This window comes from Python bivittatus, unplaced genomic scaffold, assembly GCF_059951505.1.
Source record: "Python bivittatus isolate LINGU-HERP-01145 unplaced genomic scaffold, Pbiv_v1 ctg000350_np1212, whole genome shotgun sequence".
NCBI lineage: Eukaryota > Metazoa > Chordata > Lepidosauria > Squamata > Pythonidae > Python > Python bivittatus.
Window position 1 is genome coordinate 32,996,872 of NW_028277074.1, and position 25,256 is coordinate 33,022,127.

At 38.9% G+C, this 25,256-nt stretch overlaps 1 protein-coding gene across 12 annotated transcripts in view; it reads left to right on the forward strand.

Annotated features, from left to right (window-relative positions):
• The first annotated feature begins 473 nt into the window (after positions 1 to 473).
• Positions 474 to 25,256, forward strand: part of SCML2 (Scm polycomb group protein like 2) — a 52,613-nt gene continuing 27,830 nt past the window's right edge. For 2 of the 12 annotated variants that reach the window (XM_088144887.1, XM_088144880.1), the window contains exons 1-4: positions 478 to 778; positions 22,463 to 22,533; positions 23,035 to 23,269; positions 24,676 to 24,764. In XM_088144887.1, coding sequence (XP_088001013.1) covers positions 646 to 778; positions 22,463 to 22,533; positions 23,035 to 23,269; positions 24,676 to 24,764 — 528 coding nt within the window. In that variant the 5' untranslated portion in view covers positions 478 to 645. Of the gene's footprint in view, positions 779 to 1,587; positions 1,653 to 8,549; positions 8,647 to 11,038; positions 11,108 to 11,262; positions 11,410 to 13,427; positions 13,628 to 18,586; positions 22,534 to 23,034; positions 23,270 to 24,675; positions 24,765 to 25,256 lie in introns of those variants that run through there. The other 10 variants (XM_088144885.1, XM_088144886.1, XM_088144882.1 and 7 more) reach the window with 10 other exon arrangements.

Genomic DNA, 25,256 nt, shown 5'->3' on the forward strand with positions numbered 1-25,256 from the left:
TTTTCTGTGTCTTTTTCATTTACAACCTCATTACAGATGTTGTTATAATTTGGTACTGTTTGTTCCAATAGCTCTCTGATATTCTTTGCTAAATCCCTTCTTCAGATTTTTGTCTTTCTTAGCTTTGGCTTCTCTCCCTGGCAATTCCCACCGTTTCTTCTGACACCCGATTTGCTTTCTTCTGTCTCTGGGTCTCTGACAATCTCTTCCCACATTCATACTTAACAGCTTATCTGTTTCAGACAGGTTAGAAATGCAGTTCGCACATTGTTTCACTTTTGCACCGTTCATTTCCCCAGCTTCCAAAGCGCATTATTACATAAATACTAACATTATTTGTCAATTCAAGATCACTTCTATTCAGAGAAAGCCCATATTTATATCGCTTCGGGATAACGACTACGGTGGGGTATCGGCGGCAGTCCACTTCAGGCACACCGCAGCGGTACAAACAGCAAGTGCACCGACGAGTGGCGTCGCGTGCGCGGGGACAGCACCCCAGCTCGCTCGCGCGGGTCACTAGCATAGCGGTAACTGTGGCGGCAGCAGCGGCTGAATTGCCACCAGTCCCCTCCGCCCCCTCGTCAGGGGGCCGTGAAGACAAGACGCGAAGGCGGAGAGAAGCCCCCAGGGCCGCTGCCGGGCATGCGCGACGCCCCAGGAACATGGCGGAGGCGGCGGCGGCGGCGTGAGTCCTGGCGGCGGCGGCACCGCGCAGCTGACAGACTGGCGAGCCGGGCCGCCGGCGTGCTGAGAGACCGGGGCTTCCTTGTGTACGGTGAGTGCCGCCGGCTCCCGGGAGGAGCTCCGTGCATTTTTGGCTTCCGAGGTAGAAAAGAGGCAGAGCTGGAGCCGCCTCCCCCCTTCGCCGCCGCCGCCTTCTCCTCTCATCGCTGCGGGATCCCCCGATCCCGCACTCCAAAGCGCGGGCTGCAGAAGGGGAAGCGGCGATGTCACATCAGCAGTCGTCCGCCGCCCGCCGCAGAGTATTCGCTGCCTGCGGGGACGGGATCACTTGTTCCGGATACTCGCCCGCAACCTCCCCGACTGCCCCAGCCTTCTAGGCGGGTTTGGCCGGGGGGTGAAGCGCCTACCAATTCTCCGTCAGGTCCCCCCGAGCTGCCTCTTTCTGCGCGGCCTCTTGCACCCTCCCTTTTGGTCCCAGGGCAGTTTGGAGCGCGCGTCGCCTCCCCCTGACCTTGTTGTTTACTTTAACGGGTCGGAAAGAATTTCTAGCCGCCAAAGCGTGACTCTTCCCCCTCCCCCGCCCCGTCCCGTCCCGTCCCGTCCCCCCTTCCCCTGCTAAACATCCACGTCCACCTTTCTGATGATCAAAAGGCGAAGCGAGGAGAGAGGAAAAATCGCATTCCTCTTTGGGGAGGGGCAGGAGGAGGTGGGGGATCTCGCAAGGGGAACTCACCCCTGCATTTAGCCAGGGGGCACGGCAGGTCTCGTCCCCTCCCGCTTTCGCTTGCTTTCTCTCTCGGGAAGCCCTGCTAGGTGGAGGCCAGCCAGAGAGCTGCTCCTGGAGATGAGAGGGGCAGTTCTGCTCTTTGAATGCTGCGCGGTTTTATTTGAAAGGGGAGGAGAGAGGAGCGGCTGACACCTCCTGACCAGAGCTGAGCCAGCACAGCTGTCGCCTCTAGCCCTAGGTATGGATCAGTTAAGAAACAACGCGACTCTTCTGTCGGGGGCTGCTGCTCGCATGCATTTCACTTAAGTAGGGCGGGAATAATCATGGGCACTGAGGAAGGGGCGGGGGCAAGGGCGACTCGTTTTTCTAAGTTTTTCGGGCTAAACGCAGGGGACTAAAGGTGTTCCCGGCAGCTCTGCGCTATTTCGACCCCCCCCCCGCGCATTTTGAGTTGGCTTTTATTTTCTGGATTGCTCCGAGTAGGTTTGACAGGAGTGTAGACGAGGACACACCTCCTCAAGTTGCAGCTTTCCTCCAACTGAGGACTGCCCTCCCTTTCCTCTTCTTTGGCATGAGGCGTGAGGAGTGGCGCCTAAAATTCACTTGTTCGCAGAGCAGCTGTCGCTGCGGCAGCGATCTGTCTTGGCCGGCGCTTCAGCTGGGCAGACAGGCACCCGAGGCGTAGATGCGCTTCTTTTGCTTGTCACCAAGGTGTTGGGCGCTCTGCTTTCTTCTTCTCGCCATGTAAATTAAGACCGATCTTTCTCCGAAGTCAATACGGGTGGGCCTAAAGAGCCTTGACGACGGGTGGAGGGTACTTTAACAGAGCAACACATTGTTTCTCTAGTGCAAAATTGTGCCTAGAAATACTCTTCCGTGCAGGAACAAGCAGTTTCAGGAAATGTATTACTCTGGGGTTATGTGTATGTTGACCGTAACAAACACACTTTTAATCCCACTCATTTCTCCCAAGAACATGGGTTTATGGTTGTAGCTTCATCCTGTGCCTATTTTCTTTGTGAGTTCTGAACCAAGGGTACAATCTGTTATCCTGGAAGGAGGTCAGTAGAATTCAGCGTAGCTTACTTTTGAGTAAGCATGCAAAGCATTGTGCTGTATGATGTTAATCCTAAAGATTCCTACCAAAGAGCAAGCCCCATTGAGCACACTGAAATATTTGTTAAGTAATAATGCATTGAACTGCTTTTTGTGTATGCATACTAGACTAGTTAGTCTAGACTGAAATGTTCTACTTAGTTGCCTTGCACAGATTTTTGGCACATTTTTGAGTAGACATATGTAGGATTGCACTCATAATCACTTTAAATAAAAATCTAATATTTGTTGAAAAACAGTAAGGATTTTGGTAGAAATGTAAAGGTTCAGTAACTTATGGTATAAAAATACTAAGGCTGATCCATTGGGTTAATACAATATGTTGTAGCTCAGTTATAGATGAAAATCTAAGTTATTTTGCTAGTAGGTACATAATGATTGAGTTAGATCAGTTAATCCTTATGATTTCTCTTGAACTGCAGAATACAGTTTAGGGAAAACTTAAAAACATTTGTAATCAAAGTGTAAAATAAAGTACTGATGCAATTACTCTAAAGCTTAGTCCTATACATAAGAACGTAATCTCCCCAAGTTTGAGTTCTTAAACATCTTTTATTTAATTTGCATAAAGTTTGGATAACTTGAGGTTTGTACCCAAGTATACAGAAAAAAAATGGTACTAAGGTGAAAGCAATGTGTTTGGGATAAAGATATAAAAATAGATTTTTACAGAGATTTTTTTAAAATACAGGGAATATATCATGGCTGTGGAAGTTAAAGGCTAATTCACTATTGATATTTCCCTCTTTCCTCCAGCCCTACAATGGTTAAATGATATACTAGCAATTAATAGTGCAACTGCAACCGTCTCTGTGTTAAAGGAAGCTTATTTTGCTTTATACTTGTCCATGCAGTTTGCTGCTGTAATATTCCAGTCGCAATGTATGCAGAGGGAGACTAATCAGTCCAAAGTAATTAACTGTTTGATCTATAGTTAAGCTTTGAAAATAAACTTAGAAGTCACACAAGATGAAAAAAATACATGGTTTTAGTAGACCTGCAAATATGACTTGCTGAGAAACTCCATACAGTTTTCTTATATATGAATACATGTGGCTGATTCCAGGAGGAATAAGTCAAGTACATCAAATAATTACTTGCTTTTGCATTTGCAAGTAGTACAAAAGATAATCTGCATAGACAGATAGACAACATTATCTGAAAGTTAGAAAGTATATTAAAAAAAATCTCAGTACTTAACATTGATCAAAATATGATAGAACAAAGCACATTTAATTGCCATTTATGTCATTGGAGTGCTGACTGTTACTATTGAAAGGTCTGCAATTGGAGTGCAAGAATTTTATATATTTAAAGGTGAGTCAGTGCTAAATTTATTCCATTCTCATATGAGTTTTTAGTATTATATTCAACTGCTTACTCATCTGCTTAGGTCCATCAATTCTGCAATATCTGTGCTTGTAATAGAGTAAACCTGACTTTATTTTAGGTTTGTGAAAACCTTTTAAGGATAAACAAAGACAGATAAGGAGTCGTATTGCAGGATGAAACAAGTAGAGTTAGGATGATATACAAATTATAATTTGGCCTGCAATTATAGGTACATTTATTTGTTTTCTGTTGCAGCTTGTCTCTGAAAATTGTTTTATCTTAAACACATCGAGGAATGTCTAGTCCAATAGTTGGATTTTCCTCTGATACAAAGGTTTTATACATAGTATATAAATGTTTCTTTGTTTTTATAACACAGCAAATGCATATAAGAGGAAACAACAGTTTAAAAAGAGTGCAATTTTAATTCTGACTAAATTTACGTGATTGGATTGGATTGATGGTTCTCCATGACTCTTGGAAAATTGTTGTTTAAAAGGTTTATCTATTTCTGATGACATGAAATTGTACTATCATGAAAATGGTTAAATGAAATATCTAGAATTTTCTAAAAGCACCAAATGTAAGTGTATTTTGGGTTTTGCCTTCAGAACAATAATCCTAGTCTTAGAGCAATATAAAAACTCCTGTCTCACTTCTAGTTTAAATGGCACACAGAATGATGCAAAGTACTGAGGAGCATGTGGGGGGAAGGTGACAATTTTGCTTGATCCCTGCAGTTGAGGGCTTTTCTCCTAGGGGGTTTTATTAGTAAAGCTATTTCTGTTTACTTAATGCGAATTGTAATAAAGAAATAATTTTGATTTTTTAATTTGATTTGTTTTGTTAAGGTGGCTAAACTCCAAAGAGATCCTTAAAGTACAGATTTAAGATTCTAGTTAATGTAAATATATTTACAAAAATCTTCTTTTCCTCCATTAAAGTAACTTTATGGGAAGGGTTAGGTAAGAAAGTGATTGCATCACTACAAATCAGTGAGTATCATGGCAGAAAAGCAATTTGAATAGGTATGATTTGTTCAGAGTCTGCGCACTAAACCATTCACAGGTGTTTAGTTCAGTGAAATTATATAGTTCTGAATAAATGTTACTTTTTTTCTTGGTCTGAAGAATGGTCCTTCTAATCATGTTGTTTAAAATCATTGTAATTTGGAAAACCAAATAATGTTAATGAAAAGTGTTTATGGGCACTCAAAGTATTTCCATTCCTTATTTAATTCTGCACACTAATAAAACAATAGCAATTTCATTTAGCTCACTTTTTCTAATTATCAAAATCTTTTTGCTTAAAACATACTGTATACTTAAAATGAATGTTTTCCTTATCAAAATCATTTTGCTTAAAACATACTGTATGCTTAAATGAATGTTTTCCTTAAAGTGCTGAAAATAGATTTATAATTGCACTGTATAAATAATCACTTCCACTTACCAGTATGAAAGATAGCATTTAATACATTAACCTATTCATCCTGCACATTTCAAAAGTGAAATCTACACTTCAGGCCTATTTTTCTATCATTACAATTCTTGCCTGCCTCTCCCCGCTGTCCCCTTAATTTGTAGAAGTCAGTTTCACGTATTGAGATGTATGTTAATAGGCTAGTTTAAGGTATTATAAATTTAAAATTAACAGTTTAGGTAATATTTTACTTTTTATTCCTCAGTCAAAACATATTTTAGATTGTTTATCAGTCTGGAATAAGGCAAAATTAATCCTGTCTTATAAAACTATGAAGCAGACTCAATTACTTAACTGCATCTAAGAGCACATAGTCCTTTAAAATATAGTAATGGTCAAATATCCTTTTTGATAATTTTGATGACCTTGAATTTAGACTTAAAATAGTTCATATACTTTGATATATATAATATTATTAGAGATGAATTCATTTAATTAAAACCATACTTTCAGGCTGACATCTTTTGCTTGTTCTCTTTTCTGGCAATTAAGGGTAAAAATACCCTTGGCAATACATGGCCCCAGTATTGTGACATTATGGCAATTTGTAAACAAATCCCAAGTGATGTGTTTGAAAATATATTAGGTTTACAATGAATAAATGAGAAGGGGAAGGAAATCGCAACATTAATAATTAATGCTACATTGTGGATGCACTGACATGTAATTATGATTTAATAGTAACAATGAGTTGACTGCTTTTCCTGTACTGAATCTGGAGATGGAAAACTCTTCTTTTTTGAAGAGAAATTAATCCCCATGTTTGGAAAATTTGTACCTTCAATATTTGATGAGGCAAGTACATTTTTGCCCATGGTACTTGTACTTTAGGACGTTGCTACTGTACATAAATTATTTCCTGATGTTCAGCATTGGATCTAGAATTCTGGACGAATTTGTGGGTTGAATTTCATAGGCTACAGAATAGGTTATGGGCAATATTTACTGGTCATCCTGTTCCTTTGGATGGAGTTTCTCTGTTAGCTGACAGTCTTGTCTCTGTCTAGATGCTCATTTGTCTGAAATGCTGGAATTCTTTTTATGTTTTTCCAGCAAGCACTTCAGTGGCTTAGAGAGATATAATCACTGCTGAACTGGAATCTTTATTACAGGAGCAAGTGTAATCTGCTGCTGGTAGAACAGCAACAATAGAAAGATAAACACAAGTGGTTTAAAGTTGTCTGCACATAAAGAGGATGACTTGGATCACCTTTCGGTTGTAAGATAGCTTTCAAATCTGTTTGAGTTCGACAGATTTTTGCAGTAGCTCCTATTTCCTTTTATTTAAATGGATTTTCATTTTTTGAATGAATTTTTTTAGAAATCTGTGCTATATTTATTCTTTTTATATTTTTACTGTATTCTTGTTAGTATCTTTGCACATGAGCTTTTTAAGTTAAAAATACATAATATAAATGTAATATAAAATAATATAATACATATATTACCCTTCTTATACCTGTGTAAAATATTCCTGGATTTGATCAGACATAATCATCCTAGGGAATTTCATTTTTTGAGGAGAAGTAATGACTTTTATTACAATCTGTGTACAGTGCACTTGAATTTTAAAGGTTATCAAAATGTTATTCAAAATTTAGATTTTTTTTCCTAAAATCCATAAGTGTGAAAATATGTTAGTACCATCATGAAGAGTAAATATTTTTATTTCATTATTCCAGTATGTATAATAAATTAACATTTTAAGTTTCATATTTTTAACTGTTCTGGCTAAATCTCAAATATTTTATGAGGATTAATTTGGTCAGATTTTAGTTTCTTAAATGTGTTATGCAATTTTATAAGACTAGGCACAAGGATTTGTTAGTGTATTCATATATATGCAATTTTTATACAAAAAGTTTTAAATGAACATATAACTTACACCATAGTTAAATAATACAGGAAATTGGGATTTTCCATTTAACAAAATATTTGAAACTTTGAATTCTGTAAAAATCACTGTATCTGATTGAATGCTTCTTATTAGTCAGTGTTTCAGCAAGTTGTCTGCACCTTATATGCTAGATTACCTTTTAAAAAGGCAGGGTTATGCTGTAATAGACTTGTGCATAAAAAATAGTTTATTGATGGATGCTTGTCCTTATTTGATAATGAACAAATTGTAATTATGCAGTTCAAAGATACAAGTAAACCAGTTGCAAGGTTAAATTCATTTATAGCTCATTGGAAAGGCTGTGAGGTTCCTTTTCCTGTTTTTTTTTTCTTTAGTGTGTCATAATATTAATGACAATTTCCTAAACGCCTTTGGACAGTGTCTATGTTAATACCGATTGGATCAATTTAGGTTGTAACTCTATTTACCTAGCAATAAGATATATGTAGTTTGGCAGCAGTAACTTCTGAGTAACATATGCAGAATTGCACTATTAGTGCAATTGCACTATTAGTCCAAAATACAAAGACCACAAAAAGATGTGGTGGATTATTGTATTCATATATCTATCTCAGCAAATTCCATATAAACACATGGCAAATGCTGTTGAATTTTTTTCCTCAGTAATCATCAGTTTCTTGACCTGAACTGGATATTGATAAAAGGCATATGTAACTTCAAGCATTTATCAAGGTTGCACTTTTCAGGAAAGCAGGGGCAATAAATGGTCACATTATTTAAGTGGAACACCAGACTTAAAAGGGATCTAACTGACTTAAGATCAGTTAATTTTTTATCTTGGGCATATTCGTGCAGTAAATAAAACAAAAACTTTACAGTTTCATTGCTGCAACTGTTTTATAATGTCAGTCAAAATAAATAGTGTAACATTGTATATGTGCTAAAGTGAAAAAACTAAAGCAAATAAGTCAATGTGCTAAAATGAAAAAAAACCTAAAGCAAATAAATCAATTTCTGTTTAGTGTTATATGCTGCTAGCATTAAACTTATAACTACTACAAATTCCTAATACAAATGCTATTCTACTTGTATATATAAACAAAAGGAAACCTTCAATAGAAGTGTTTACTGTTAACAGTGTGGTCTAAATCTAAAATTTGAAGAATATGACATTGAAAAAAATGTGTACACGTTTTTGGGGAGATGAGTGAGAACAGAGTGAAGGTGTTTTCTTATTTTTAATTCAATTCCTTATATAACTTAGTAATTTCATACAGTTATTTGTGTGTGTGTGTGTGCGCGCGCGCATGTGTATCCCCCCTAATCTGTTATATTACTGCTTTACAGGAAACAACTCTACTGAAAAAGAAGAGTGAACTTTTCAGGCAACATTTTATTTTTATTGTGACAGGGAGAACCAGACTTTTTACCATGGGGAAAACAGGTAAAGTTGAAACAATAAGATAGTAAAAGAGGAAACAGAAGTCATAATTTTCAAGCATTTCAAAAAGTGTGATTTTTACTTCCAGAAGTTTAATAAGATCTAAGGGTACTCTTAATTCCTAAGCTAGGAAAATTTTGGCAACCAATAATATAATTTCCCAGGATCAAAGCATAATTTCATGAAAGAGAGATATAGATGTTTGCAGGATAGCTAATGGTATAAACGTCTTTTTTCTGAACTCAAATTTTGATTTTGTCTTCTAGATATTGGGATAAACTAAAACTGTTTGGTTTGGGTAAACATTTTATGGAATCTGCTAGATATAATTTGATTTGTGAAAGAGAATAATATGTTTTTCATAAAATTGCAAATTTAATGTGCAAAAGTCTTTAAATGTGCTATTCCGTTAAATTAATTTGCAACCAAATGGATTTGAAGCTAAGAAGATGATTTGGAATGATTTCACTTAGCAGCTGTTGGCAGCTCCTTAAAAAAGTTATACCTTTTCCTGGGATTGTATGATCAATGAAAAAGATACATTTAGTTTAAGAAAATGCCAACAGGAGCTACATGAACATGCTTTAAATCACCTTTTCTTCTTTGAATCCAGAATTATTAGACTGCCCTGGTCTAATAATCTGGTAGACTTTTTTTCCATAAAATAGGCATTTTTAAATATCTGATAAACATTCTAAGTTGTTTTTGCTATTCATGCCATGTCTTATATTCAAGTGCATCAATAAAAACTCACAAAGCTCTGAATCTGACCGGGTATAACATATGCATGTAATTCTGTTCAAATATTTGTTTCATTATTTAAACAAAATTGAGATATGTATTGTCGAAGGCTTTCACGGCTGGAATACGATGGCTGGTGTGGGTCTTCCAGGCTGTGTGGCCGTGTTCTGGAAGTTTTGTTTCCTAATGTTTCGCCAGCATCTGTGACCGGCATCTTCAGAGGGCAAGAGCACAGACAGGACACCAAAACAAGCAGCCACTCGTTAACCCAAATCCCACACCCCTCTAACCCCCCAACCACACACCCCCATCCCACCCCCTCAGATCTCTATAAATACCCACAAAAGGATCACCTCATCCTGGGCACAGAGAGAACTGCTCCTGTCTGTGCTCCTGCTCTCTGAAGATGCCAGTCACAGATGCTGGCAAAAGGTTAGGAAACAAAACTTCCAGAACACGGCCACACAGCCCGGAAGACCCACACCAGCCAAAATTGAGATACTTATGCAGTATGTACTATGCACTCAGAATTCTGGAAATACTGTATAGCCAGCACTGTTGTCTGTAGATGGCAGACAGAATAACAGCTATAGTAATAGCATAACTCAGCCTTTTCATATATTAAAAATATGGTTATGTTATTGTTGAAGCATTGGTTTGTAAAAGATCCAGAACCTGTCATCTTCTGCCTAATGATGTCTGAATTGGCTACTCATTCTTTTTACATTATTTCCATAGCGTACAAACATAGTACTGGAAGACATAATAATCCTTGTTTCTTCTGCAGTACGTATGGATGTCAAAAGGCTTTCTTTCATTCATCTTCCTGGGTTGAAGTAAAAAATGCTCAGTAGCAGCAATGAAGAAATGTGCTAGATGGAACTTCCAGGGAGGGAAATAGCCGCCCTTACTGCCAGTGTCAGTAATATCTGTCCATGCTGGAGGAATTATCCATTTAGCACCTGTGCCTTTAAATGGAACTGGTTTATCTTTCTGCCATTGCATCTTTTCTCCTCTAATCGTGTTGAACCACCATGAATTAAATCAAATACATTTTATACAATGAGTTGTTCAGTAACTCTTAAGTATTTGTTGTATTCTGTGCTAACGTCTTCTACTCTTTCTTGTCTGGATATGTTTAAAAAGCCAAAGGTCATATTAGATAGTTTGATCTGTGTATTCTTTAGCATGTGTACCTGGTGTCTGTATAACACTGGATAAATAATTAGGGGTTATGCAGAATAATATTTAATACTTTGGACAATATACCTAACCTGAAATCACTATTACTGAGAACACACTGCAGTTGTAATTTATTATATAATACCTATTGAAAGTAATCTGCCATTTAAATTTGTCAAAGTGCTTGCATTTTTGCATTACACCTTAATGTAAGTTTTTAAAAGTCAATGCTTTATGGTAGAATTACCGCATTTTTAATTTTAGAAATAAATTCAGCTGAAAGTATTCACATCTTTTGAAATATTCTTAATGTTGCCAGTTTAAGCACAAATCCTGTACCTACTTACCTAAAAATGAATCCTGTAGCATTTAGTAGAATTCTATAATGATATATTAATAGAATTCTATAAATGTATTGAATGATATTGATGGAGGTGTATAGCAAAATGTGTAAAAATTATGTTTATTTTAGATTTCAAGTCTATAAAAAAAGAAAAACATGGGAACAGTAATCTGTCAAGCAACCAATTGTTACATAATGGTATGTATTGTAAATGTAAAGAGAACAGATTTTGGTGTAAGCAGACTTTTTAAAAATAATCTTTCTCATTTCCTTCTGTCTTCTGCCGCCCCTGAAAAATCTCTCTGGAAGGTGCCTTTTCCCAGTTTTGAATTAATGATTTTCTTCCATTCCAGCTTTCTTGAAGATATGCTGAGCAGTCTCCAGTCTCAAAGAGACCTTTTAAAGGAGGGCAGACAACTACAAGGAGAGGAGGAGACAAAAAATATTCTTAGTCACATTTCCACAGAGTTTCAAACCAACAAACTTAATTAACTTTGAAAGTATTTCAGTTTTGGTTAATTATTATGTAAGGTTGTCACTTACCAACAACTAAGCGTCTTTATGATTTATAAGATAAAGCTTTAGCATTAGGTCTTTTATTTTGGCATTGCCTTTGTCTGAATATTACTTATGCTTATGAATCCTTTCCCCAGTATATTTCATTCTAATGTTTTTAATATAATATTTTAAGATTATATTTTGAATAATTGCATTTGAGTAGAATGGAGGCATTGCCAGCATTACTTATATTTTAGAATTTCTGTAGTGTTCCCTTGTTGTTGGTCTTGTAAGGAAACGGTGTAGAAAGGCAATATTTAAAATAATATATACCTAAATAAGTTGATACACAGGGATAAATATGTTTAGAATTAAACTTGTGTACATTCCTATTGTCCAGAAGTTGTATACCTTTCATTGTTACTAGATGCTGCCCTCTGATTGCCACAGGCATATTTTTCAATATTTTTCTTTTACCTGTTGTGAAGGGAAATAGCTAGAATTTGTTAAGCAGAGTGTGGTGCATCAGATAATATGTAGGACCAAGGGTGTATTGCATTGCATTGAGTTCACTGGATTAGATTCAGGAAGACCTGCCATGGAAGCTCGCAGGGAGATTGTGGCCTTATTGTGGGGAATTGTTGGAAAAGGGAATATTGCTTGTGCCACCTTGGATTTCTAGACAAAAATGGATTTAAAACAAAGTAAAGAAGTAAATGTGTAGTTAGATATATAAAACAGGTTTCATGGAACTAAGTTTAACTGAGGCAAATTCTTCACTATAATAGATGCCCTCCTGGTTCCATTTTGATTTGTTGTTGTTGTTGTTGTTGTTGTTGTTCAGTCGTTAAGTCGTGTCCGACTCTTCGTGACCCCATGAACCATTAACAATTAAAGTGCACTGGCTCTTAGTGATAAGGCCTGAGTATACAAACACATATTCACAAACTTTTCTGCTCTCTTTTCTGAACCTGAGCACTTGATAGATGGCAAGAAACTTTAACCTTTCTCCCACCGTAACTCCTAGTGTAGACAAGATTAGTGGGGAAGGGTTTTAACTTTTCCTCTTACCATAATTTTTTTCCCAAAAGGAATCTCCTGGGATATCAGCAAGCTATTCTTTCTAGCTAGAACATTTATTTCTATCCAGCTCAGTGACTCTTTTTCCTTTCTCATTTGACAGTCTGCAGTTCCTAAATTCAGGTGTCTTTAAAGTTCCTTTTCTTGGTCTTCCATATATCAAGCATATGGTTTCTTTTCTTTCACACAACTGATCTGATAACTTTTTGGCGGGAAGCACTTGCTCCTGGGATAAATGCCATGGCTCCTCTCAGTTTATTTTGATTGTCTTAGCTCCTGCATTAGGATTCTCTATGTCATTTAGCTGATTTTTTTCCCATATACATATTTCTGTTTATTTCCTCCTTTATGTTTTTTGAGAAAAAAAAATTCGAGGAAGAATTGAAAACATATTCAGATTGAAAATGTTTTATGGAGAGTTAGTCAGTCTTAACTGTGTCGTGGAGTTTGGCTATTTGAATGCTATTTTGCAAATTTTCCAGTTGTGGAGGCAAGTTCCCTCAACTGGTAGTCAGTCTCCTGCTTTGAAAGGACCAAATTGGGCATATTGCCAAAATTTTACAAACTTGATTTCAGGTGCTATTGAGCATTTCTCAGTCACACTTTTGGCTGCAGCACTATTTGGTGCCATCAAAACTTTCGTTATTTTGATTTCATCATCTCCTTCCATTTCATTAGCTTTGCATCTAAGTAGAGCCTACCACTTCCAATTCAGGGTGCTTTCAAGGATGTGCACAAAATGCACGATAGTATTGGTCACCCATTTATGTTTTCTGGAAGTACAGGTCTGTCAGCTTCAAGTACTTCTATAGTGATGGTTCCTTATGCCAGGCTCCAGGACCTTTATTGTAATAGTACTTTGTGTGAAGCTTCAGCAACGGTTACTAGATCATTTCTTATCAGAACTACATCCTGTCTCAACCTGTTTTTTTCTTCTTAGCTGGATTTGTCAATTATTGCAGTAGTGGGGAAGACCTGCCATCTTGTAGAGAGTGAAGAAGATGACCTTCATGAGATAGGCAAGATTAATTACCAAAGAGAGGAGGACAACAACATAAGCCCAAAACATGCAAAAGGAATGTGAAAGTGGCTCACATAGACACTTCCGTAATTCACACAAATATAAGAATGGGGAAGGAGGTAAAGCACAATCAGACCTGCAAGTTTGTTACTATAGTCAATAAAAGTAGTTTTAGTTTTCCTGTGGAGTTGATTTCTTGGCTTGGTCTAGTCTACATAGTAGGGCTAACACACCTTAACCGAGATTGCCTACCTTTCCCCTTTTAGTTATCCATCACTGATAATGAATGCTAAGCTGAGCATCTCACTATGAAGCACTGACAGTCCAAAAGATGTACCATCATAGTTTTCTTTACGTTACAACTCTATGAAATCAGTACAGAAAAGTCTTGGGATTTTCATGCCAATTCTTCAAGACTATACCATTCAAATAATTTCAGACAATATATTGACAATTTTTTTTTTTTAACAGACATTGTCCTGAACTATTTGCCAGCTCAGCCTGTATGTTTGTGTCCACACAAGTGCATAATGACATAGGTCTTGTTCCAAGCAGACACTGACGAGGTTCCTAGGAAATACTTTCACTGATATAAAGATTGGTCCTTTCCTATAAATATGCCTTCTACTCATGCTTCTGGATGTTACATGTTTTATTATTGCATTCTGATCAAGCACTGATGACCAAGACAATCCTAACTCACAATACAGTTTCTTTTGTCCAGATGGTAAAGCTTACTTTATCTGCCTAGAGATATGCATCTGGATTAACACACTTCTCATTGTGTGGCTCATTGTGGCTCTTCCTCACAGATCTTCATGAAGGATGTCATGAAGATTTAAAACTGGTATGGAAGTCATTTATATATGACTTCAGAGCAAATCCCATTAACAATTCATTATAACTGATCTTTTTGTTTCTTATATTGAAACAAGGTAACATAGATGACACTTTGATTCAGATCTATATAGCAACTACTGTGGCGGGCACAATTAATTTGGTGTTTTATTAGCCGATCACAAAACAATTTCTCAAAGGATTGTTGAATATCTATGCCAGTAAAGCTTCCAGTCCTTTCAGCTATCTTCTCTGTAGTGATATGTTTGAACTTCTTTCTACCATGAATACTCAGTTTCTAGCTCTCAAGAATGTTGGTGTTGATACTCACCGGTTGGGCTGGAGAATTGCATGCTCTTGAAACTGATGCCCCTTAGAGTCACATTGACAGAAAACCTGAACTTGTCTTCTGCCTAAAATTGTGTCAGAGTCCATTTGAACCAGATTTTTATTCTCTTTTTTCTAAAAGCAGCTATAACCTTAAGAGGTTTATATATTAGATATCTGTTGGGCTCTAGACAACTGTATAGATTATATCAGTACCTTTCATTGATCCCATATCAGCCTCCCAAGTAGAAGAGACAGAAAACTCAAGATGAACTAATTCTATTTTATTGTAAGGCTACGGTAGCAGAATCTTTCAAGTCTGAAAATACAAATCGCCCACCATCTCTTTACCACCTGAAGGTTAGGGCAGATCCTTTCTAAGTTTCTCTGCCTGTTACTCAGTTGTGGGGCTCCCCCCCTCTGTCTGATTGTTCCCTAGGCAGCATCTCTCCCCCCACCCCCTCGGTCTTCCAAAGTCATTCTCACATTTCATTACATCCCAAATGTTCCCAATTTCCTGTTAGAATTATGGTGAATGCTTCCTTTAAGCGTACTTTTATGGGCTCTCATTCCCTGACCTAAGCAGAACCTTCACATAATCTCAACCTTTAACCTTCTCTAGACATTATGATCTCAGTGCTTAAGCTTGTGTGGATGCCTTCTTTGGCTGAACAGTTCTTTGTTGGGTTCTTCATTAACTCTGGCATCTGCTCCCACCAGGAGATAAACTTGCTACTCCACCATACATCTGAGGCACAGAGAGTGCAAAGAAGATCATATTGCTTTCTTTGGGCATCTGCATCCACAAAACGCTCTCACTTTTTCCGCTTTAGGTGTCCAGTTTAATAGCAATCTGAACTTTTTTCCTTGGCATGGGTAGAAATTAAGGGGAAAGGTAGGAACCATCCCCAGGATTATGCACACATTGGACAAAAGCATTTCCTGCTGAAAAAAATGCCACAGCTCTAGAAGAATCAAATAAGGGTTCTACACAAATGCAGTACCCATAGGTGTACATGTAGAGGTGAACACCTGAAGAACCACAATTACATTTAAGCAATTTGGTTAAGCCCATTAAATGTTTTATAAATTATTTTTTAAGTGTGTAAACCTTGGAATTATACAAAGCATGGTCATATCTCTGTTTCTCAGTAACACGCTTTGGTCATAATCCTGGTAGCATTCTCCACTAGAGATTGCTATTATAAGGAATAACATTGTAGCATTTAGGTAGATGAAAATGGAACTTCCTTGGTAAATATACATTTTTGATGAAATAATACTACTTTAAAGATTTGAATAGTGATAGAATTGCAAATAACAAAGCATATTAGAGAGGATAATGTTCTGTCAGATAAAATAGGAAATTTCTTCTGGGAACATGTTTAGCATGTAATGTAATGTAATGCATGCATATATTACACACACACGTACACTTTTGGAAATGTATTAAAACTGGTACTGTAAATATACAGGTAGTCCTTGAGTTATGACAGCATTTCTGTCACTAAGCAATGCAGTCGTAAGTGCAACTGCATCACTTAGCAACAGCAATCCCTGCAGTCCCTGTTGCTATTGTTAAGTGAGGATCATGGGTCATTAAGTGAGCACCTCCTGCAGGCTTCCAACAATTAAAGCCAGTGGGGAAGCCAGCAGAAAGTTTCAAGTCCCAGGTAGTTTTGCAAGCAAGTGGGCAGGCAGGTAAGTTGCTGCTGCTGTGTGGGAGAGGGAGCGAAGGGCTGTGTGGGTGCCTGGGGAGGTGCAGTGTGAGAGCAGTGGGGCTTGGGGTGCCTGCTGCCAGGTGGGAGAGGGTGCACAAGTGTGCAAGGGTGCACAAGTGGCCAGGGAGGATGTTGAGTAGCCAGGGAGGCACAGTGCAAGCGCAGCAAGCTTAGGGACGGTGCATGAGTGGTGGGGGAGGCACGCTCAGGGAGGGTCGTGAGGGTGCTGCTGCCAGGTGGGAGAGCGTGTGCGAGTGGCTGGGGAGGGTGTGTGAGTGGCCGGGGAGGTGCAGCATGAACACAGCAAGGCTCCAGGGTGTATGGGTGGCTGGCCAGGTGTGGCGCGAATGCACAGGGACTTGGGATGGCTGCTGCCTGGTGGGAGAGGGTGTGCAAGTGGCAAGGGAGATGTGGCGGGGCTTGGGGTGCTGCTGGGTTGGAGAGTGTGCACGAGGGTGCACAAGTGGCCAGGGAGGGAGTGTAAGTGACCAGGGAGGTGTAGAGCACAGCGAGGCTCAGGGATGGAGCACGAGGGTGCTGTTGGGTGGGAGAGGGTGCGCAAGTAGATGGGGAGGTACAGTGTGAGCATAGCGAGGCTTGGGGAAGGTGTATGGGTGGCTGGCATGGCATGAGTGCAGAGGGGCTGGGGGGGATGCATGGGTGGGAGAGACTTAACCCAAGCAACTTGCGACCTTCCCTGGCGGTTTTCCCATTGACTTTGCTGGCAGGAAACTGGCAGGGAAGATAGCAAATTGTGACCATGTGACTGCGGAACACTGCATCTGTTATAAGTGCGAGACGATTGCCAAGCACTTAGATTGTGATCATGTGACCTCAGGGGTGCTGTGATGGCTGAAATTTCAAGGGCTGGTCATAACTACCACTCGTTCAGTGCTGTTATAACTTTGAATGGTCGCTGAACAAGTGGTCATTAACTGAGGACTACCTGTATATATCAACATAGATAAAGAAAACAATTCAGAAATCCTTGACACGTATTGGTTGCATGTATACTGAGTAGAAAGACATGTGGAGGGCTTCTTGAGAAGTGTTAGTGCCCTGTCTTCTCTCCCCCTACCCTTTCTTTTCTGTATTTGTGGGAGAGTTACTTCTAGATGAATCCACGATCTGCCTAGTTTGGTTCCAAATAGTGAAGAATGAAAGGTGTCTTCTGATTAGGAAGTCTGAATCCTGGGCCAATATGACAATGTAAACTGTTCAGTAATACTATAAACCTTGTGACACCAGAGGAATTACCAATGAAATACAGGTTTCTGGTATTTAGGCGGAAAAAAATGATATAACTTAAATAAGAGAGATTGGAGAAAAAAGGGAAAAAACAGAAAAAGCAAAATTTTAAGGGGAATAAAGATGAAGAGATGAAGGAAAAACCCAAGTATTCTTATTAGATTTCTGCCTTGGATCATTGACTTCAATTAAATTAGGCCTATGCATTTAGAAAAATCAGAGATAAATTGCTTTGTCTAAATTTATAACCTTATCTAAAGAGTTTTTGTAAAGCTATAACAAGAACAAGTTCCAAGAGTACAAGTAATAATAAGGGGGAAAGCCATTTTATTGCTATTCATAAAGCTGGTGTTATTTCAATCTTAATTAGAACTGAAATGACATGGACATATGTAAAAAAAAAACTTGGCAGATATATTTCTAAAATCTCTACATTTCATAAAAATGCAACAGACATGGAGTTGGAAGCTTAGAAAGCAGATCTTTATAAAAAGTGGGAAAATGGTAAAATTGAAGAAAAGTCATAAAAATTAATATCTCCCATCAGTTTCTGTGAGAAGCATCAGCATCAGGATCTTTTCAGTTTGAGCAGGCTGTCTTCCAATACAAGTAGTCTTCGGGTTACAATGGCAGTTGGAACCGGAATTTCTGTCACTAAGCGATGTGGTTGTAAATGCGATGTCAGGTGACTGCATCGCTTAGCGACGGCAGTCCCAGTCCCAAATGCCATTGTAACTCCAGGACCTTGTGGGTTGGTAAGCAGGAACAGGCAGGATCCCCAGGCAAGGAGTGCAGAGTGGCGGTGGTGCCATTGGCAGGTGCTATGGAGTGTACGGGGGTGGGGAGTGCCATGGGCAGGCACTATGGTGTGGAGGCAAGCTGGTTGGTGGGGACTGTGGGCAGGCACTATGGAGTGGGTGGGCAGGGGGCATGGACAGGCAGGGGATGCTCCAGGCAGGCGTGTGTTATGGAATGCACGTGGGGGAGTGCTATAGGGTGGGGCTTCTCGGGAGAAAAAGCAGGATCAATTTATGGGAGCAACTTTTAAACTTCCATACTGGCTTCCCCACTGACTTTGCTTGTGGGAAGCTGGCAGGGAAGATCTCAAATGGTGATTGTGGGATTGTGCAACCATCGTAAGGGCAAGCTGGTTGCCAAGCATCCAAATTGTGATCACTTGACTGCAGGGGTACTGATATGGCTGGAACTTCAAGGACCAGTTGTAAATACCACTCATTCAGCGTTGTCATAACTTTGAACAGTTGCTGAATGAGTGGTTGTAATCCAAGGACTACCTGTACTGCAAAGCGATCTGTATTTTCCCTCTTTATTCTACAACAAATTTGAAATTTTGAAACATAATGTTTGTTCTCATACAATATGCTTACCCATGAGTAAAGTGAAACATGATTCAGTTAACAAAGCAGCACTACCACAAGCCAGGTTCCTGAGATGGATTTGCGCAATATACAGTTGTGTCATCTGTAGTTCATTGCATGCTTAGAAACAACTGAAAAATTGCAATAAAGGCTAATAAAAGTCAACACTCTACTGTTGAATAATCAGCACAACACTGAATCACTCTAGAAGAACTTCAGCTACTTGCCAAGAAACTTCCTAGTCGTCCCATAGTACCTAATTTCAATATCATTGCCAAGAAAATTACATAACTGTCCATAAAGTCACCAGGAATCAAGCTCAACTTGAAAGAGACCTTACCAACCAGAAACACTGGGTGGCAGCATAGTATTATTTTTAGTTTAATTGTTTTGTTTTTTAGGTGTAGCAATTAATGGAGTAAAACACATAGACATTGGCCATTCTGCACGTCTACATGATAGCTTGTGAAATGTACATAGATTACTAGCATAAGCAGATTTTATTACTGGCAATATATAAAATACTTTGTTTTGCATTCACTATGAATATCTGAACATCCTTTCCTATTTGGCTGCCTTGTTACTGCTAAAAGAATAGGTGCAAATGAATAAAGTAAGTACTGTAAGAAAATAAGAGTTAAATTCACTGAGAGGTGTCTGTATCTTAAAGGAAAAGATAACATGATATTACCTACTTTCATGCTGTATCTCTTAGCATATATGATTGGCCATAGGGGTGGTCTCTACTGCCATCTGTACGTATTTCTGTTGTTTGCAGCAGGAAGCAAAACAGTTTTAGGGTTATTACTACTGCAGACTATTGCACACAGATTTACAATAATTTAGCTTCAATCTGTTGGAGGAAGGCGTTACTGGCTGACTCTTTTATGTGCTGAATACATTTCAGCTTCTTCAGTTTGAGCAGCAAAGCTTTTCATGGACTATCTGCCCTTCTGGATTGCGGTTTTTCATATTTGTTAAAAAATTTCAGAGGCCATCAGCAGTAGTAGATGCAGTCTATAGAGTAAGATCTCTTGTGTTTACAAGAAAACAATACTGTACTGAAAAAGCTACCTTAAATCTCATGCAGATTATTGTCTGGTTTTGGTAGCTTTAGTGCAGCCTTTCTTGACCTGGTGTCCTCAAGTAGCATTGGAACTATTCTCTTCAAATATTCTCATCAGCTTTCTGCCACTATGACTCCAAAATTCTAGATTGTTTGGCTGTAGTTCCACCTCATCTGAAGAACCTGTCTCAGTTGGGTAATGTTTAGCAATCAGTGGATGATAGGGAGTGCAACCTACTGGATATCTTGGTTATTTTGACATTATAGATTATATTGATTTTGTGGAGTCTTTGGTGCTCTCTTAGCTTGGTTGTTTGCTTGCAGGTGTTTCATTACCCAACTAGGTAACATCGGTGCCATGATAATGTGCATTACTGCACTGATAATATTACCTAGTCGGGTAATAAAATGTCTGCAAGCAAACAACCAAGCTCAGAGAGCACCAAGGACTCACCAGTTCAACCTTGAGCTATATATATTCTCTTCTATATTGATTCTGCCTATATATGTAGCATATACATAGCACCCTTGAAGAGTATCTGGAAGCTACAGCCAGGTCAAAATGCAGCCGTGTGGACAATCTTGGGTGTCCCAAGGATGGCACATATAACACCTTTACTGCGGGAGCTGCATTGGATCCCAGTTTGCTTCTGGGTCCAATTCAAGGTGTTGGTTATCGCCTTTAAAGCCCTACATAGCATAGGTCCAGGCTACCTGAGGGACCATCTCACCCCCATCACATCAATCTGTCCCACCTGGGCAGGCAGAGAGGGCGTGTTATGGATCCTGTCAGCGAGCGAATGTTGGGTGGTAGGGCCCAGGAGGAGAGCCTTCTCTGCCGTTTCTCCAACCCTTTGGAATATTCTACCCCCCAGAGGTACAGTGGGCCCCCACTCTCCCGGCTTTCCGGAAAGGACTAAAGACCTGGCTCTGCCAGTTTGCATGGGACAATAAGAGTTTTAATCAACCCTGGTGGTGGCTGGCGCCCTGGTGATGCTCCCTGAGCCTAATACTCACCAATTACCATCAATTCTTGGAATATATTTATTATTTATTTAGGACTACTTTTATATTGTATTTTTAATTAATTTTATCTTCTCTGTAAATTCCCCAGAGTCGCTTTTTAACGAGATGGGTGGTGACAAATTTGATATATATTTCAGTCAGGGTCAGGGGCTTGTCAAACTCCTATGATACAAAATATGGACTAGCCTCTGCTTGCTTTAGAACTAAACATCAAATGAGTTGAGATGCAGGACATGTGAGGGAATTCCTCAAGTATTTGATGTATGTCCTTTTTTGTTTGATTGTTTAAGCAGATTTTAATAGCCTTAACAACCTTGTTCTTGAATTAATATAGATAGCAGAGGAATGTTATATATGTTTCTGTCCAATACCTTTATTGTACAGTTTGGTTTGTGGAGTATAACTACATTGAATATTATCATTTAGATAAATCCTTCTTGTAAATTAGGTTTGACAGTTTAGACTCATTGCTGTCTAAATGATATTTCTTTTTATTTTCATGCAAATATTCCTTGGCCTCAATACATGAAATAGTAAAATATTAAATACTGTGTGCTAATAAGACAAATGTAATTTTAGACTAGATCTTTACATGTATAGTTTCCCAATAACAGAAAGTACTAGTTCCACTATATGTTGCTTTGGTCAAATCACATCTTGAGTACTGTGTCTTCCAGTTCTAGGCAATCTTTTAAGTATTCAGAGAAGGGCAGTGAGGATGAATCAGTGAATTAAGTCCTTTGAAGACATGTTTAGTCTTGAGGAGAGAAGACTGGAAATATACTAGCACTCCTGAAATACCTGAATGTCCTGTACTTCGGGACAAAGAATAACATTACAGACAGTTTGTACTGTAGTTGAATATTTGAAAACCTTCCAAACAGTAAGAGTAGTGATAGTGGAACTGGTTACCAGGGAGATGGTGAGCTCACCTTTGCTGGATATATCAAAGGAGAGGCTTAACAGCCATATGTCTTGCATGCTTTAATTTGGATTCCCACATTTAGCACTTTTCTGTACTTAAAAGGCCACATTCAATGCATTGTGTCTATGAGATAGAATCTTCTGAGAAAAATATGCGTACAACAACATTTGAGTAATTCCAATTAATTTATTTGATAATTCAAATGTCATAACATTGGAACTAATCCAGTGCAGGTTAAAAAGATTATTTAAAAAACTGAATTTCTTTACAATTTCTAAAATTAGTTTTAACATGTTTGGGAAAAAAATATTCTTAGCTTTTTGTAAATTCTTGTAAGATTATATTTACATTCCTATAGCCTAAGTCTTTTTATGTAGTCTTTATATTTAAAACAGCATGTTTAAATATTTCCATTTTTTCCCTAGAATATTTTAACTGGGATAACTACTTGAAAGAGACTGGATCTGTAGCTGCTCCTTCACAATGTTTCAGACAGGTGACAATTTAAAATACTAAGTTCCACTCATAAAATCAATGTGTTTGTAAACAGCCAAGATATATGGCCTTACTTACAACTGTAGCTTTTAACATAGCGTGCACTTAATGCAGTATGTAGTATATTCATGTTAGTGAGAATTACTAATATAAGAGGCATTATTGTTGCCCTCTTTTCATATGGTAGGAAATAATAGTCACCTTGCTTGATGTCTCTAATCAAAGAAAAGACAAAGTGGTAGCTGATCGCTTGTTACACAGAGTGATGAATACCATGAAATAAATTTAGAATGTATGTGTCAGTTTGTTATAGAAGTGTAAAAGTATGCATTTGTATAATTAGCAAACTGCTGCAGTGTCAACTTGCTCATTTTTAGATGTGGGAAAGTGCTCATTCATTAAATTCCCTAGACTGGTCTATGTATATTACTATCTAATAACCTAAGCTACTAGACATTGTTAGACTATATTGTAAATCTTTTGTTATCTTTCCTTTTTGTAGTCTAGGATTCCCCCTAGCAATGATTTTGAAGTGGGCATGAAATTGGAAGCTCATGACCCCCGGAATGTTACTTCTGTGTGTATAGCTACAGTTATTGGAATCACAGGTACTAGATTAAGGCTGCGGCTTGATGGAAGTGACAACAAAAATGACTTCTGGAGGCTAGTGGATTCATCTGACATACAGCAAATTGGAACGTGTGAAAAGAAAGGAGGAATGCTTCAGCCTCCTCTGGGTAAGGAAACATGATTCAACAATTTGATTTAAAGGCATCATTTTTTGAAATAACAAACAATGAAATAGTCATAAATCAAGAGAAAAAGAATGGATATAATCGGTGTTGATTGGGGGTGAGAGATCCAGCCCATGGCCCGTCCATTGTGAGGTGCCACAGGGTTTGCTATTCTCTCTACTCCTGTTTAACATCTACATGAAACCACTGGGTGAGATCACCCACCACCATGGGATGAGGTGTCATCAATATGCCAATGATACCAAGTTATACATCTCCATCCTGGGTGACTTGAATGATGCCGTAACCACTCTTTCGCGGTGCCTGGAAGCTGTGGAGATCTGGATGGGGAACAACAGGCTTCAGCTGAACTCTGGTAAGATGGAGTGGCTGTGGATTGGAGGCCCCTCTGTATCTGAGAATTTACATCTTTGGTTTTAGATGGGGTGGCACTGCCCCAGACAGACCTGGTGCATAATCTGGGGGGTCCTTCTGGACTCATGACTCCTGCTTGAGGAGCAGGTCACAGTCATGGCCAGGAGGGCCTTTGCCCACCTTTGAGTGGTGCACCAGTTAACAACCCTTCTTGGATCAGGAGGCTCTCCGGTCAGTCACTCATGTCCTGGTCATCTCCTAGTTAGACTATTGCAATGCACTCTACATGGGGCTACCCTTGAAGAGTATCTGGAAGCTACAGCTGGTTCAAAATGCAGCCACGCGGATATTAGGTACCCCTAGGATGGCACACGTAACACCTTTGCTGTGGAAGCTGCATTGGGTGCCAGTTTGCTCCTGGGTCCAATTCAGGGTGTTCATTATAACCTTCAGGCCCTACATGGCATGGGTCCAGGTTACCTGAGGGACTGTTTCATCCTCATTGCATCAACCCGTCCCCCCGGTCAACCAGAGAGGGCATGTTGTGGACCCTGTCAGGGAGAGAATGTCAGCTGGCGGGGCCCAGGAGGAGAGCCTTCTCTGCCATTTCCCCCACCCTTTGGAATATTCTACCCCCCAGAGGTATGGTGGGACCCTACCCTCCTGGCTTTCTGAAAAGGATTAAAGACCTGGCTCTGCCAGTGTACATGGGGTGATATGGACTCTAACTGTCCTTGGGGGTGGTTAGCGCCCTGACAATGCTGCCTTGAATTAGTTGCCAACTCCATCTTTCTTGGAAGTTATTTATTATTAGGACTGTATTTTAATGAATTTTATTTCTGCTGTAAATTGCCCAGAATCATTTCAACGAGATGGGCAGTGACAAATTTGATAAATAAATAATGTTAAGGATTGTATTTGATGCGCTTTGCACTGGTGATGGGTCATCCGTGCTTTGCTTCCACCCCCATCCCTACTCTGCCTTTTGTCCTAAATCATATCCATTATGTACAACTTATCTACTGTCAAACTAGGATTCCAGATGAATGCATCTTCTTGGCCAATGTTCCTCCTAAGAACACTAAATGGAGCTGAAATGGCACCTGCAACATTCTTTAAGAAGGTAAGAAGCTTGGTTACTGAGAAGTCCTTTGTGTTCTGTGTCTACTGTAGCATAAAAAGGCCAAGCTATGATCCCAATAGAGAGCAACCATTTGCACATTTTCATTTTGGCAAGTGCCATATAGACTATAAAAACAAAATTGACTTAGATTATATGCAACAAATTCAAGACAAAATCTCATTTGTGGTGCTGTGCTTACACATGCCATTTGAAAGATATTTTACAAGTTAGAAGTAACATATTAAATGCATGTATGTGAAACATGCCTGATAATCTCTCTTTATATTTTAACTAGACAAATGTGTCAGTTCCTATATGATACCCAACTTAGTGATATAAAGAGTAAAAGTGAAAAAAGGTAGACAAAAGATTGTTTTAAGAATGTATAGAAGGGATTTAAATGCAGAGAATGTCAGGTCTCTTATGTTAAAATCCCAACAAAGAAAAATCTCTTGAAACTCGTAATAAGTTCAAAAAGAAGTTCATTTATTG